At 39.7% G+C, this 11,832-nt stretch overlaps 1 protein-coding gene across 1 annotated transcript; it reads right to left on the reverse strand.

Moving 5' to 3' along the window:
- Window positions 1–1,993: 1,993 nt before the first annotated feature.
- Window positions 1,994–10,404, reverse strand: POU1F1 (POU class 1 homeobox 1). The gene is made up of 6 exons (XM_027701206.1): window positions 9,732–10,404; window positions 8,702–8,815; window positions 7,452–7,697; window positions 5,569–5,733; window positions 4,136–4,196; window positions 1,994–2,285 (listed from the first exon to the last, which is right to left on the reverse strand). Exons 1-6 carry the CDS (start codon window positions 9,736–9,738, stop codon window positions 2,072–2,074), a joined length of 807 nt encoding a protein of 268 aa, XP_027557007.1. The 5' UTR covers window positions 9,739–10,404; the 3' UTR covers window positions 1,994–2,071.
- Window positions 10,405–11,832: the final 1,428 nt, after the last annotated feature.

Below are 11,832 nucleotides of genomic sequence, written 5' to 3' on the forward strand. Positions count from 1 at the left end.
ATCTCAAAGAAAAATAGTACAGCCCATCTTAGTCGGATGGCCAACTAAACTCTTGCAGGTTTGTAAAGCTACCTCTCAGGAATCTCATCTAGGGTGGGTTTTTGCACCCAATCAAGAGTGATTGATGGCAATTGAGTTGTTCCTACATAAAAAAAAATGCATCGCCACTTTCTGTAAGTAATGGCTGCAGCTGGAGCCTTTCTTTCAGACTTTCTTCTTTAAACAATTCTGCTCTAACTTCTTTATATTTCCCTGGCAACAGCTAGATGTGTTTAACTGGTGGCTGCTTCCCCCACTTGGCCTTTTGTCATTCTTTTGCAAGGAAATGGTCTTATATGTCACCTTTCATTTTCTTTTTCTCTGTTTCTGCAGTCAGCCTTCACTTGTGAGACTTTCTGTGGGACAAGAGACCACTGTGTTGTGGTAAGGCTGCTTTTGAACTGGCTCTTACAGCAGGCTAAAATGCATAAGCACCTCAGCATGACACGCAGCTAAAAAGGGTAAAGTGTCACCAAAACAGGACTACAAACCATTAATTAAGAGTGCCAACTGTATAAGAATATTTTATTGGATGGGGAGCTTGGGAAATACAGGCTTATAGCATTTCTAAGAAGCCTTTTATAGTTAAAATAATTTAGAACATAAATAAAGTTTAGATATATCAGATAGTGTTTTCAACATACATAACATTAGATCACATAACACGAAAGGTACACAAATGCACGCCACCACCTTTGCTGAGGGCTGATCTTCTCAACTGTATTTATCCTTCAGCCTCTTGGGAAGTCCATATTCTGGTGATACACGTGGTGGATCAAGTCTCCAGCTTGGCCTTTCTCTGCTGTAGTGGGTGAGCTATGCCAGTGATGAGAACAGCCTGAAGACAGTACATAATGCAATTTCTCCCCTCTGAGTTATTAAATTGAAGTTCTCCTCTAAATTAAGTGGTGCATTCATCCATAAAAAGATATTTTTTTAAAAAATCCAGGAGCCTGATTTCCATAGCTGAATATGCCTGTGGTCACTGTATCAGAGGTAATTTAGTGTACACTAGAGAGGGAGCACTTGTACGCGCTGCTTCTAAGAGGTCTCGAACATTAAACTCCTTTTGCTTTCTGTGGGCCTATTATTTAGACATTTTCTAAATCATCAGGTCTGTTTTATGGAAAAATAAAATGTATGTGGCCAGTACTACTCGCATGTACTCAATTTCAGTCCTGGGAAAACAGTCAAAAGTACATATATGGTAACAGGCTAATTCCAATAACAATGAGCAGGGCTGATGAGATGGCTGGATAATCTTTCCCTGGTGAGTACTAGAGTCATTAATTGAGTTTTCTCAGTGCCTGTCTGATAGGTGGAGCTCTGGCACTGGTATTTTTTTCCCTAGATTATCTCTCTAGGCTGGAGGATGACAAATATGGGATTATTTTTAATTACTGGGCTTTAAGAGTGTGGGAATGTGCAGTGCAATAAATGCTTTGTTTGGATACTTATTTCAGTGTTCTTTTCAGCTTAAAACACTATCTCTGGTGTAAGTATGTCCACACATGGTTTTAATCAGAAAAAAAGTACAATGCAGAGAAAGCCCAACGTAATAAGCCCCTTGACAGTTATTTTTCCCCCCTCAGGTCACAAAGTCTTAAGGAAAAGGTAAATTGTATTCCCATTTTTATAGCTAAGCTTATCCAAACCAAACTTCAAGGCACATAACAAATTAGCAGGAATTATCTTCGATAACAAATATTAAAAAAGACAGTTCTGCTTGCTACCCTTTTAAGGCAGTCAGATGTTATGCTGAGACAGAGCACACAGTAGGAACAGTGTTGACACCTCTGTACTAGTAAACTTACCCTACCGTAAGTAATGACAGCAATTATGGCTTTAAATATGCATTGTCGGATTTAAAATTAGGCCCTCCACAGCACACTACACCTGAAGCTGCCTAGCTTGTAAGAGAAACAAGTAGTTTATTGATTTCTCTTTTTTTTCCTTTTTTTTTTTAACAATGTAGCATTTACAATATTTACAAAAAGCAAAACAGAAATCCACATCTATACATGGAAAAGCTTTACCGGCATTCATGGTGCTCCTTGATAATAGAACTGAAGGTGTTCTGGTGTAAACTCGTCTTCACTCTTTTTTCCCTTTGCCTTCTGTTGCAAAACCAAACTCTTACGACTTCTTTCTCAAGGTTGAGCCCCTCGGCCATCCTCAGAATTTCTTGAGAGGAAGGTTTGCTTTGTTCTCCAAAGTGCCTCTCTAGGGCTTCTTTGGCAGCAATGCTGGAGAAAGGGGTAAAATTTCATCTTTAGAAACTTTTCTGTGCATTCAAATTTCACTGCTGGTTCAGGGGAAGGGTCAAGGGACAGCACTGAAGGCAATGACTTGGTTTGTTTCCTCTTTTTTACATAAAGGAAACCCACAGTTTCTATAGTTCTTCGCTGACATGAACAGCATGACACCATGCAGAATTTCAGCACGCAGTAATTAAAAGGCAAAACTAGCATGAAGTTCGGTGCAATTTCAGTGTTAACTATGAATTATTTGTGCTTCTTGATGCTGTTTAGGAGATACAGCTATTAACTAGCCAGGAATTGGAACAGTCTGCTCCAGTCACAGCAGGGCCGTAGGGGTTCAGCAAATGCTCATCAGTGGCATTACCTGGTTGTATCAAATCATTTGGGTTTACAAATGGGAAGATTTGGGAAAAGTTGTGTGCTGTATCAAATTCTGCATCTCACTGTGTTATAGAGAGACCTCTAGGGTGTTTCTAGAAATCGCAGAGGTTATGGCAAGCTGTTTTAGCAATCACCACACTTTCCAAAAGTCTGCCTTTACCTGTTCTTCAGAGCCAGCAGCCACAAAAGTTGAGCGGTTCACTAAACAAAATAATTTAATACTATTATTTTTTCTTATTTTCAGATAGAATTTGCTTCCGATTTTTGTTATATAGTCTCAGAAAACACGGAGCGTCTGTGACACACTTCTGTGCCACCGGGATGCATCCAGAACAGCTTCAGCAGTAGCTGTAATTTCTTTGGACACAAGAGGGCACTTCATGCATTATTCTGAAAGCGAGGCGAAGGTATTTCTGCCACAAAAATACACGCGGTGTCTTCTGGAGTCCTACTTATTTCATTACTTCATCTGTGTTATGCTGTTGGTCTCTCATTTACAGGTCAATCTTGCAATATTTACTAGCGTTACAAAAACTACCTAATTAATAGCATGGTCTTCTGCACACACAGAATTATAGAAACATCGTTATTTTTTACTAACAGCTTCTAAGGCTTTGGGCAAAGTATATAATAAAATAATTTCCACAAATTCAAATTTTTGCTCTGGGTATGACAATTCTAATTTAGTTATTGGGGTTTTTGTTTTAGCATTAGTTAGCCTTCAAACATCCATTAAGAATGGCTAAGAGTAAGGCTCCAGCATTCGTATAAAGCCCATCTCCCTGATTAGTTTCATGTCTTTAAATTGAGGTCCTATGTGCCTTTAAAGGAGTAATTAATATTTTCTTACTATATGGGATTTGGTCCTGAACTTCTCAATTATCTGTGTCCTTGACAACCTGCCATATTTGATACTCCCACTGCACCAGGCTTACATGTAAAAGCAAGAATAATTTAAAAATGATTTTAAAAATGCTCAATATGAGGACTGATTTTATCAATAGCTTTTAAAAAACAGCAGACCTCAAGTTTCTGGTAAATTCATATGTGTTTTTTTTATTGTTCCAAAATTTATATGTTTATTTATTATACCAAAATAATGCAATTTATTTTGATATAATGTAGAATCTCTCAAAATAAAAATAAGGGTGCTCTGATACCTTGCTATATAGATACAATGAAATTTTGACAGATCTGGAATAAAATATCTTTTCATACTTAAGTGTGTTGTTGAAAAAAAAGCCTTTGATTGGGAAAAATAATAGCTTTGGAATAACTTGTGGTCTTGGGGGTTATGCTGTTATTTTCCACGGGCATGTTTCCAAATACTGAAACTTTCAGAAGCACTAGATGCAGATATTCATTAACAGAAAATAGCACTTCAATTTTGAACAGAAGATAAAGCATCTTAGCCAAAGTGGTTTCTAACCTGTAAAGCCCTAAATATTTATTACCTTATGGTGGTTCTGCGCTTCCTCTTCCGCTCATTCACTCCAACTTTTTCGTTATATAAAGCTGTATTAAAAAAAAAAAAAAAGAAGACAAAACCTGGCAGTTTTTCCATTCTTCAGGGAATGGAAAACAAGCAGAATCATCTCCAGAGAAATAGTCAATCTTTGAAGAGAGAAGAAAGCATAACAGAGAGGAGCATCACACATAGGATCTTTTTGTTATGTAGGATGTTCAGTCATGGTTTTACCTAAAGCTATAAATGGTTATAAGCAAAAGTGGTGTGGCAGCAGTAAAGATGCAGAGGAGCTGTGCTTCTGTCCCTTCCTCTGACACACCTTGCTCCTCCTGCCCTTTGGGGCACGGTCTGGGGAGATGGAGTCCGTTTCCTTACTATCTCATCCTTCTTCTTCAGAAACACAGCTTTGGCCCCCAACCCCATTTATTCATCTGCCTTGTCCACCCCACCTTCTGATGAACAAGTCTCTGCTCTCTTCTCAGAGGCCACTGTCTGCAAACATGATCTGCCACCCTTTGCAAACATGATCTGCCACCCACCACAGCCCCTCACAAGCGATTCTTGCCATGTGGCAGCCGCAATAGCAGAGCCCCTGGTTTGCAGCACAGTTACAGGGGAAGGAAGCTTTCTACACTTGGTTCAAAGGAAACTGAAGTGTGTGGCAGAATAACAACGTTTCCTACTGCTGAATACAATGCCAAATCCAAAAAGTAGCATTAAGGTCATGTCCCCTTTGTTCCCGTGCCCAGCAAGTGCTGCCTGGTGGTCGTGCTTTCGCTGCCACCTCCAGGCTTGTTGCTTCCCAGCATTGCAATTCATCCAGCTCAAAAGGCTGTTTTCAAAGGCAACCACTTCCTTTAAGTCAGCCAGCCTGTCCTAAAGTACTCTTTGCCCAGCGAGCCCTATCACTCTTCCTGCAACTGGAAATTAACTGGGAAAAAGGAAGAGCATTTTAGGTTACAACAAAAAACTCTATACCATGCTATTCTTCTTCAGGGTTTAAAGCTCACTGCCACAGCTGAACTCCAATCTTTTCCCCCATGGCCATATCTTATATGCCAGAGATTGGAAGGAAGACTCCTCTGTTAGTGAAAAATCCCTGCTGCTAAAGGGGCTGTCCTGCAGGTCCTAATAATATGCTACAGGACTGGAGCTAGCTTGCTGGGATGGGACTGAAAGAAGTTTCTCCCAGCAGTCCAAGTGATGTTTCTGCTATTCTGTACCCTCCATATATTTCAGTTTGCCCCTCCTTGCTCACCTGAAAAAAGATAACTAAAATTTAATACAAGCACACCTTAGCATCTAAATCTGATTAAAAAAAAAGCTTTAGTCTATGGATTACACATACTAGTCCTTGGGCATATATATGGCATTCTGGTTCAAATGCTAATCAGTATTTAGATGATTTCAGTTCTCTACCTCCTACTTGTTCTGCTTCCTCCAGCCACTTGGACAGTATGGATTTCAGTTTGCAGGCGTTCTTGAAACTCAGCTGCAAGTTTTCAAACCGGCAAATGGTCGTTTGGCTGAACTCAGAGCCGTGCACAGCAGCCAGTGCTTCTCCAACGTTGGTTTGTGTGTAACCTGTCAAAAAACAAAGAGAAAGAAAGTAACTTTGAAGCTTTTTTGAGTGCTTAGACTTTCATTTTTGACTCCTGTGGACAGTGTGTGCCTGCAGTGCCTTCAGGATGAGCTCCCTGCAGAGGTCTCTGTGGCTGGCTGAGCTCTCCTCAGAAACGTGTTCAGTCTCCTGTTGGTTTCAGTGGAACTTTACCCTCTAAGATTAGGAATTTGAGAAGGATCCCGACATCCAGTATCTTTCTTTCTGCAGATGATGCAATGGTAATAAAGTAATCCCCAGTGGCTCTCCTATTACTTGTTGCAACAACTAAGTCGAAGTGGTCAGAGAAATGCTGCAGTTTCCATGCAGACACTGACTTTGTCTCAGCAGCAACCTGTTCAGTGCTCTGAGCATATATCTGCCATGTTCAGGAGGCTGGATCATTATCCTCCTTTTCTGCCTCTGCACCAGAACAGGAAGGATCTCTTTGGACACTGAATGTCTCATGAGGCAACTTTTTACCTCTATTTTGGTTGCACTAACTCCAACTCTCTCAGTCTCAGGCACACAACCCATATTAACTTTGTCTTCCCTTGTAAAGCTCAGCCTCAGATTAGTTTTCCTGTGCACATTGCATTTCTCCCATCAGAGCACTAAGCCCAGGCTCCATGCCATTTGCTTCCAGCAAAGGAAGTTTTGTTCCCTCAAAAATTCAGGATGAAGACACAGTGACTAACAATGTGGGGCCTAGCAAACACTTTCCATTGCTGTGCCTGACAACAAATACATGACATACAGGAAAATCAACCAGGTTCCAAATATTTGTAAACCCTGATTTCTTTTATTTCAGTTTAGACTGAAAAGGAAACACACCTGCTTTCTAACTGTTGAGATAGTGCATAGATACCCCTAAACACCTTGTAATTTTTTTTAGATTTGTGAAACTAGAAGGATTTCCTATGATTCCAATGTAATAAGTGATAATGACAAAATTGCAACTCTTCAGAGTACTCAGTATTCACAAGTGGGCTGCATCTGCACTGCTGGGTGTTATTGTTTTCTTTCAGTACGATTCAAGCAAGGGTGAGGCTTTTACATTGCAATGTACCCCTATCTCCTACAGGTGAGAAAGACAGGGCTCAGTCCACCTTTATCCTCAGCCAAGATTGGCCAGTGAAAGACAAGCAGCTCACTGGAGACTCTCAAATGTGATCCATCTTGCATGAATCAGACAGCAACAAATACATCAGTTGCTGCTGTACCCGTGTCGTGGCACAAGAAAATAAATCAGGAAGAGAAGCTTCCTACTCGTGTGAAAGATTTCCCATGGCTGTCACTGAAATGACACTACAACCTCAGATGAAATTCTTTGTGGGGAAGAGGATGGGTATAAGAGGTTAGAGCATGTGCTGCCCTAAGTTGCAGATGATTTGGAGCCGGGCAGAATATTTCATCTGCTACTGAATGTAATTTATTGAACAGCAATAATTTTCTCTGTGCTTAAGACAAATAATTTAAGGGCAGGCAAGTTTAAAGTCCCTTCCTGCATACTAAGCTGCAAAAAGCAGAAGTTCATTAATTCCAATCAAGTCTTCTAGGAACGGAGGAAGTCTGGCAGTACAAGGCAAGATTAAAGTTATGATCAGGCAACTGAAGAGGCCAGATTATAAAACACTCAGAAATAATTGGGCTTTCACTGGAATTTTTCAGCCTTTTGTTCATGGACAAAAAAAGCACATACCCAGCTTAATTCTCCTCAGCTTAAATTCGTTGGCAAATTTCTCCAGCTCCCTGATCTCGGGGGAGTCCATGTCGACGGGGTCTTCAACAGACTTGCTCTTCCTGCGGAACTCCTGCTTGAAGTCCGTGGCAGTGGGATCATCTGTGAGGAGGGACTGGTGCATGGGAGTGAAGCCGTGGCCCAGGGCACAGGAGCTGGCACTCAGGGCGTGCTCCGGGAATTTATAAAGGCAAGGGGTCAGGCTACCTGAGCAGCACCAAAGAAAAAACTCAGTACGGTTATTCTCTACCACTACACAGTAAAAACCTCCCTTCACCATCTCATAATCCTGTAATATTCATTACATAACATATGAAAGTATCCAAGAGTGAGGATCTCTTAGGAGGTGCTGTATCTTTTTTGTCCGAACTCATGAAAACCAATCAACAGCCATGACCATCCTATTACTGAGTAAACAGAAGCACTTAAATAAGATGGCAGATGGTCTAAACCTAAACAAATAAAATCCAAGGTCTAAACTGGAATTAAGGGGCACATCTAGACTGACAGGTCTATGTCATTTTGAGTCACCTAAAATTTGCCATTCTCTAATTTCTGGTACAAAAAATATTTCCGTGTCAATGCCATGTGATGCTTGGATGGGACGCTACCTTGGCTTGGCTTCAGCATAAAATTTCTTGGGGGAAAGCACAAAGGTAAGACCTAAAGGCAAAAAACCCCTAACAACCAAAACCCAGAACACATTCAAAATGATCCTTCTGGCTTAAAAAGAAATTACTCAAGGACAAACCAGAACTATCTTACATTATCTTTTGTTCACAAATATCAGACAACAAGGAGATTCAGTTAAGAGTGAAGGCTGTTTTTTCTCTAGGTATTGTACATAGAACTGAAGAGTCTATGACCTAAAGGAAGGATGGGGAGAATCACTGGGGAAATATTAACACTCCTCAGTGTATCTGGAGCAGCCAGTAAATTCCAGGTTCTCAGGACACCCTTCCCAATTGTCTAAATTATACAAAACTTTTTAGAAGAACTCAGAACTTCATCAACCTCCACTGCTTCCTTCATTTATTGGGGTTAGGGTTGTCTTCACCACCCTGAATGCTCTCACCAGTGTTGGAGGTTCTAACCCCATAGGAATTACTTTACACACCTCACAGAGGATAACCACAAAAAAAAAAAAGAAAAATATTTTCTCAAAAAACCCCAAAAAACTAAAAAACCAACTTAAAAAGAGGAGGACTTGCTTTGCAAGGTGCTGACACTGTTTACCACATTGGGATGGGGCATGCTGCACGTCTGTAAGATGCGAGTCTGGGAGAGACTTGCCGACAGCATCTCTGGAGTTGAAGGTTTGATGCCTAAAAAACCAAAAAAAGTAAGGGTAAAAAGAAGAAAGGAGAAGAAAAAGGTGGGTTTATTTTGGAACGAAAGAAAATGAACTTGTGAGCAATGTATTTTGTTAAATATCTATTACCTTTGCCCAGGGATCTGAACAAAGCAAGGAATGTTTACAACAGGCACATAAAAGCACAATGTAATAGCAGCATTTGGACATTTGCACACCGTGAAGGAAATCTACACTCTGTTCCTATGCAGATATATTTATCCAAGCTGACTAACTTGAATATTTCCTTCATTCTTAAGTGAAATAAAATTCTGAGTTTGATTTTGGTTTATTTCCAAATCACAATGATCTCCTGGGATTTGTGTTAATTTGGTTCATGTCATCATCTCATTGGCTGCTGCTTGAATAGAATAGTTATTCTCATAGAATAACAGTTCCTCTTTCTTACTGAGCCTGGCACATGCAAAAATGAGCAGGATGCTAGCATACATTCATGAGTGTAAAAATCCATGACCATCTGTCTGATCTGCCTGCAGAATTCAGATATCTTTGCCTTATGCCCCATTTTATTTTATATCTTTGGTCAGGGCTTTGTCAGCCCAGGTACTGGTAATATACAGGTATATTGGGTATGTCACTCCTGGTCCCTCAAAAAGTGATTATCACCAGGGAAAATGGACACAGGTTAGCAAAAAGAGCAGCACTCTCCCAGTCATGTAGAGAAAAATAAGATATAGAGTGATTTCATGAGAGATGCAGAGGTTTTGGGGAAACTCTGGGCACTGACCCCTGATTTCCCAACCCTTTTCCTAGCATCTTAATCCAAATCCCATCTCCTTTAAACAATCGTCTTGGATTGGTCCCTCTAAAGGAAAACTGCTTAAAATCAACATGCAAATAGCTCACCCAGCTGAGGGTTGCTCTCTTACCTGCCATCACCCCGTAGGTAGATGGTTGGTTTCCATAATGACAGGAGGGCACAGAGTAATGAAGTCCTGCCAAGGTGTGTCCCAGTGTTGTCGTGGCAAAGGGAACACACAGGAACAAAGACAAAACAGATGGGACTGGTAAGAAAACATGTGAGGATTCAAGACAGAGCCTTTAAGTTCAGAGGCAGAGAGCGGCCTTGTGCAGTTTTAGTGTGCAATCAGTAAGCATTTAGCTCTGATGGCCGTAACCATCAGGTAACACTTCTGGAAGTCCAGACAGTTTGCCAGGTCACAGCAGGTGAACTGCCAGTATAAATAGTGAGACACCCTCCAAGCCAAGAGCAGAAATTGCCATGCTGTGATCTTGTTGCATTGTTTTTAACATATTGTATGGTCATAACCCACTTTGCATACACTGCTCAGCAAGGGGAGCACTGAGTTCTTTGGAGGAGACCACTTCCTCTCCTCACACACCTTTCACACACTGCTTCGTTCAGTCTTACATAAAAACTAATTCTATATTCTCAGAAAATCACTTGCCTTCACTGTCATGCAAACCCCACCATGAACAAAGGCAGCAAGACAGACAATATTTTATGCATGTCTAAGACCTGAGTTTCCAAAGGCAGCAGTTTGGGACATTTGCTTTGAGGCATACAGAAGTCAGAATTTTTTAAGTACCAATCCACAAAAAAAACCCATTGCAGAGTGCTTTGGCAAGGAGGTAGAGAAATAGGACAGTAGATTCTGGGCTCCTGTAAAAAGTTAGGCCTAAATAAACACTTTCTATCACCAGTAAGCACACAATTAATTTATCTCTTGTGTTTTCACAGGGCTATTTCAGATCTGTGCTCAGCAATAGCCAGGGCCTGAAGAATGAGACCATTTTTTTGCTGAATGTGAAATAAGAGCTATGGCTCTTTCTCATGTATAAGTAGGAATAAAATTGCACATACTATGCCCTCTAACAACTGCTATAAAATATAATATTAAAAATTAATGTTCATGAACATTCAGATATGTAAAACTGCATTTTAGAGAACACATTCCAGTTGTTTGAAACAGTATAATTAATTAGGGATTAGAATCCCTGTTTTTTACAACATTAATCTTAACAGTAAAATGTCCTGTTTAGATACACTTATACAGATATAAAATCTGCTAAGACAAACATGCTTATACTAATATAAATGCACTGAAAATAAAGATTGTATTAATAATTCTAATGCATGTAGAATGATGCAACTTTTCTGTTGAGGTAAGATCTAAGTGTTTATTGGATTTTTTCCTATTATTACATAATCCACTAACTATTATTTTTATGCATGAAAATATAATTTTCAACTTCCTAATAAAGACTTAAAATTAAATAGTGAGGATGATCCCATTCAGATTAAATAATAACAATTAAAATGTTGAGGATAATGCAGAACCTCAGCTGAATTACATGGCATAGTATTTGAAAAGAAATATATTCACCTGTTTGTGATGCAGAATTGCCACATCCATTTTTCAAGAAATTGACATTTAAAATAAGTTGTTATTCAAAATTCCTCCACTGTTTTATTGAGCACAAATTCTCCCTATATGCTGTCACAAGAATAGCATTATTTATTACAATATATGAATCTAAGTATGAAATCTGTAAACCTTTAGTCATTATAATTGTTACTGCTTTCACAGGGTCATTTTTTCACGAGGTTTGACCCCATTTTTACAAGGTCATCTGCTAGATGTGATCCTGCAATCAAAATTTCCCAGGACTGCAGGGTCATTTTGTCCTTGGGAGGCAATTACAAAATATCAAAACTTAAACCTGAAGCAGGCAAGGATTTGCTTTTGGCTTGCTGTCATCATGTACCTCTTATTACAAGTCAGATGGATCTAGAAAATACTTCTGTGATACAGATACATAAATTTGACCTCATACAAAATTTAAATTCTCCTATTCCCTACTACTCCTGCTAACCAACAGGACATTTTGAACCTCCTGCTTAATGTGTAAGATCCTGTTATGTATTACCAGTGATCAGTTTTCACTACTTACATGCTTTTGCTTTTCATTAAAATGTTTTATTACCAATGCATTTCAGGAGAAAGC

Source organism: Neopelma chrysocephalum, unplaced genomic scaffold (genome assembly GCF_003984885.1).
Source record: "Neopelma chrysocephalum unplaced genomic scaffold, ASM398488v2 Primary Assembly neopelma1_152, whole genome shotgun sequence".
NCBI classification, from domain to species: domain Eukaryota; kingdom Metazoa; phylum Chordata; class Aves; order Passeriformes; family Pipridae; genus Neopelma; species Neopelma chrysocephalum.

What these genes read in the sequence shown, in the direction of transcription:
- POU1F1 (XM_027701206.1), bottom strand. An exon ending in CAGTGTCAGCACCTTGCAAA is followed by an intron (nt 7,698 to 8,701) that starts GCAAGTCCTCCT and finishes GGTGCTGCTCAG; the next exon opens with GTAGCCTGACCCCTTGCCTT. An exon ending in AAGCGCAGAACCACCATAAG is followed by an intron (nt 2,286 to 4,135) that starts GTAATAAATATT and finishes CCCTTTCTCCAG; the next exon opens with CATTGCTGCCAAAGAAGCCC.